At 57.2% G+C, this 2,983-nt stretch overlaps 1 protein-coding gene across 2 annotated transcripts in view; it reads right to left on the bottom strand.

Annotated features, from left to right (window-relative positions):
• Positions 1-17: 17 nt before the first annotated feature.
• STMN4 (stathmin 4) overlaps positions 18-2,983 on the bottom strand; it is a 5,605-nt gene continuing 2,639 nt past the window's right edge. The window contains exons 3-5 of one of the 2 annotated variants that reach the window (XM_005430936.2): positions 2,550-2,755; positions 2,227-2,418; positions 18-482 (exon numbers count right to left, since the gene is read on the bottom strand). In XM_005430936.2, the coding sequence (XP_005430993.1) occupies positions 423-482; positions 2,227-2,418; positions 2,550-2,755 (458 nt within the window). In that variant the 3' untranslated portion in view covers positions 18-422. The other variant, XM_014311268.2, reaches the window with a different exon arrangement.

Here is a 2,983-nt window from a genome sequence, read left to right as displayed (position 1 = left end):
GCCGCAGCCCACGGGTGGGATGGGGTTGGATGGAGAAGACTCCGGAGGGATTCCCGCCCGCCCCCGCCTGCCCAGCACCAAATTAAAGTCACACACGACGCACATTCCCCACGATTCCCTCCCCACCCGCTCCGCATTCCCGGGATTCCTCCCGGGGCATCACCTCCTCGTGTCCCCTCCGGACCTGGCTGACGGGGCGGGACCCACGCTGGGGGGTGGGCGCCCCAAAAATCCCTTTCCCTCCCCACCCTCCCCCGGAACGACGACGACGACGACTCCGATGGCTTCACCCCCTCAACTCGTCACATCCACGAACAAAGAAAGCAGAGGAACGTCCACCGTACTCCCACACCATTCCGACCTTGGAGCTGCCTGGAAGCCTCCGGCACCTCCCCGGAGCTGTCAGTCCCAGCAGAGCCTCTTTACCTGGAGGCTTCTTCCTTGAGCTCCTTGTTTTTCCTCACTTCTTCCGCGTGTTTGTCCTGTGGGGTCGGGAAGGAGGAGGGGAAGGAGGAGGAAGAGGAGGAGGAGGAGGAGGAGGAGGAGGAGGAGGAGGGGAACACGCGTTAGCCGGGTTCCAGGATTCCGGGATCCCCACGCACAGCGGCTCCGGAGGGGTTGAAGGCACGAGGTTCATCCCAAGCGTCCTCTCCTCCCCTGGGGTCACTTTTAGGGCTGCTGGTGGCACTTGGGGACACTTTGTCCTCGCCCTCCGGCTACGAGGGAGACGTCAACCGTCCCGGGAAGCCCCATGGAGCTGGGATTAGCTGGGATTTTCCGGCATTATCTGGCGCTCTCCGCCTCTGCCCCAGCGGAGGCGTTCGGAGAAGGGCCCTGGGCGGGCTCCGGATGTTTTGGAGGGAGCTGGAGGTGGTGAGGGTGGGATTTTCCGTGCGGAGGTTGGGAACAGACCTGATTCGGGAGAGAGAAGAGGGCTGGAAGGGTGGGAATGGCTCCCAGCATGGAGCTGGGGAGCTGCTGGATCCGTGGGAAGGGGCACGGGGAAGATCCGCCAGCCCAGAGGTGTCCAAGGAAAGGTTGGAGCAACCTGGGATGGTCCAAGGAAAGGTTGGAGAAACCTGGGATGGTCCAAGGAAAAGTTGGAGCAACCTGGGATGGTCCAAGCAAAGGTTGGATGGGGCTTGGGGCAACCTGGGATAGTCCAAGGAAAGGTTGGAGCAACCTGGGATGGTCCAAGGAAAGGTTGGAGCAATCTGGGATGGTCCAAGGAAAGGTTGGAGCAATCTGGGATGGTCCAAGGAAAGGTTGGAGCAATCTGGGATGGTCCAAGGAAAGGTTGGAGCAACCTGGGATAGTCAAGGAAAGGTTGGACAGGGCTTGGAGCAACCTGGGATGGTCCAAGCAAAGGTTGGACAGGGCTTGGAGCAACCTGGGATGGTCCAAGGAAAGGTTGGAGCAACCTGGGATAGTCAAGGAAAGGTTGGACAGGGCTTGGAGCAACCTGGGATGGTCCAAGGAAAGGTTGGAGCAATCTGGGATGGTCCAAGGAAAGGTTGGAGAAACCTGGGATGGTCCAAGGAAAAGTTGGAGCAACCTGGGATGGTCCAAGCAAAGGTTGGACAGGGCTTGGAGCAACCTGGGATAGTCCAAGGAAAGGTTGGAGCAACCTGGGATAGTCAAGGAAAGGTTGGAGCAACCTGGGATAGTCCAAGGAAAGGTTGGAGCAACCTGGGATGGTCCAAGGAAAGGTTGGAGCAACCTGGGATGGTCCAAGGAAAGGTTGGACAGGGCTTGGAGCAACCTGGGATAGTCCAAGGAAAGGTTGGATGGGGCTTGGAGCAACCTGGGATAGTCCAAGGAAAGGTTGGAGCAACCTGGGATAGTCCAAGGAAAGGTTGGAGCAACCTAGGATAGCCAAGGAAAGGTTGGACGGGGCTTGGAGAAATCTGGGATAGTGGAAGGTGCCAGGGGTGGAACCGGATGATCCTAAAGGTCCCTTCCAACCCAACCATCCTGGGATTCTACAATTCCTGGGATTCTGAGTCCCTCCTTGGTGGGACACGGGAAAAGGAAGGGCTTTGCTTGTCCATGGACAAGACCCAGATCCCAAACCTCCAACTTTTCCCAATCCTATGGATCTGCCCGGGCAGGACTCCCCAGTCTCAGTGGGACGCTGAGCTCGGGTGGGAAGGACAGTGGGACCCCCTAGAGCCACCATTATCCCGAATATCCCGACTCATCCCAACCCCTTTTCCCGGCGCCCACCTTCTCCTGGAGGCGCTCCAGCATGGCCGCCAGGTGGGCCTCGCGGTTCTCCTTGTTGGACTCCATCTTCTGCGCCAGCTTCTCCTTGGCCATCTTGATGAAGTTGTTGTTCTCCTCGATGGCCTTCTGGATCACCTCCCGCTCGTGCTCCCGCTTTTCCGCCAGGTGCTTCAGCAGCTCCGCCTCCTGGTACTGGGAAGGGGGGACATTCCCGGGATAAAGCCGCCTCTTCCCAATCCGAAAAACAGGGCGGGAATTCTCAACCCAAAAATGGGGAACCCAAAAACAAAAAAAACCAAAAAACCAGGGGGGAATTCGCCTACCTTTCTCCTCTCCTCCGCCGCTTCCAGCTTCTTCTGGATCTCCTCCAGGGAAGGGTCGCGGCGCCGGGGCAGGGAGGCGTTGAATTCGGGAATTCCGTCGAAGGACGGAGGCTTCAGGATGACCTCGAAGGATTGGCCCGAGGTGCGTTTGTTGAGCTCGATCACCTCCATGTCGGAGATGACGCACCAGGTCAGATCCACCGTGTCTGGGTGGGGGGGGAAAAAGGGCGTGGAAAATCCCCCCGAAAAATCCCAAAATGTCCCCCAAACAATCCCAAAAAAATCCCCGAAAAATCACATTAAAAGCCCAATAAAATCCCCAGAAAAATCCCCCCAAAGAACACCCATAGATTTAAAAAAAATGCCCAAAAAAACCTTCAAAACCCATTAGAAAAACCCATTTAAAAACCCATAATAAACACCAAAGAATTCAA

Source organism: Geospiza fortis, unplaced genomic scaffold (genome assembly GCF_000277835.1).
Source record: "Geospiza fortis unplaced genomic scaffold, GeoFor_1.0 scaffold355, whole genome shotgun sequence".
NCBI classification, from domain to species: Eukaryota; Metazoa; Chordata; class Aves; order Passeriformes; family Thraupidae; genus Geospiza; species Geospiza fortis.
This window is presented reverse-complemented; position numbering and strand designations above follow the sequence as displayed.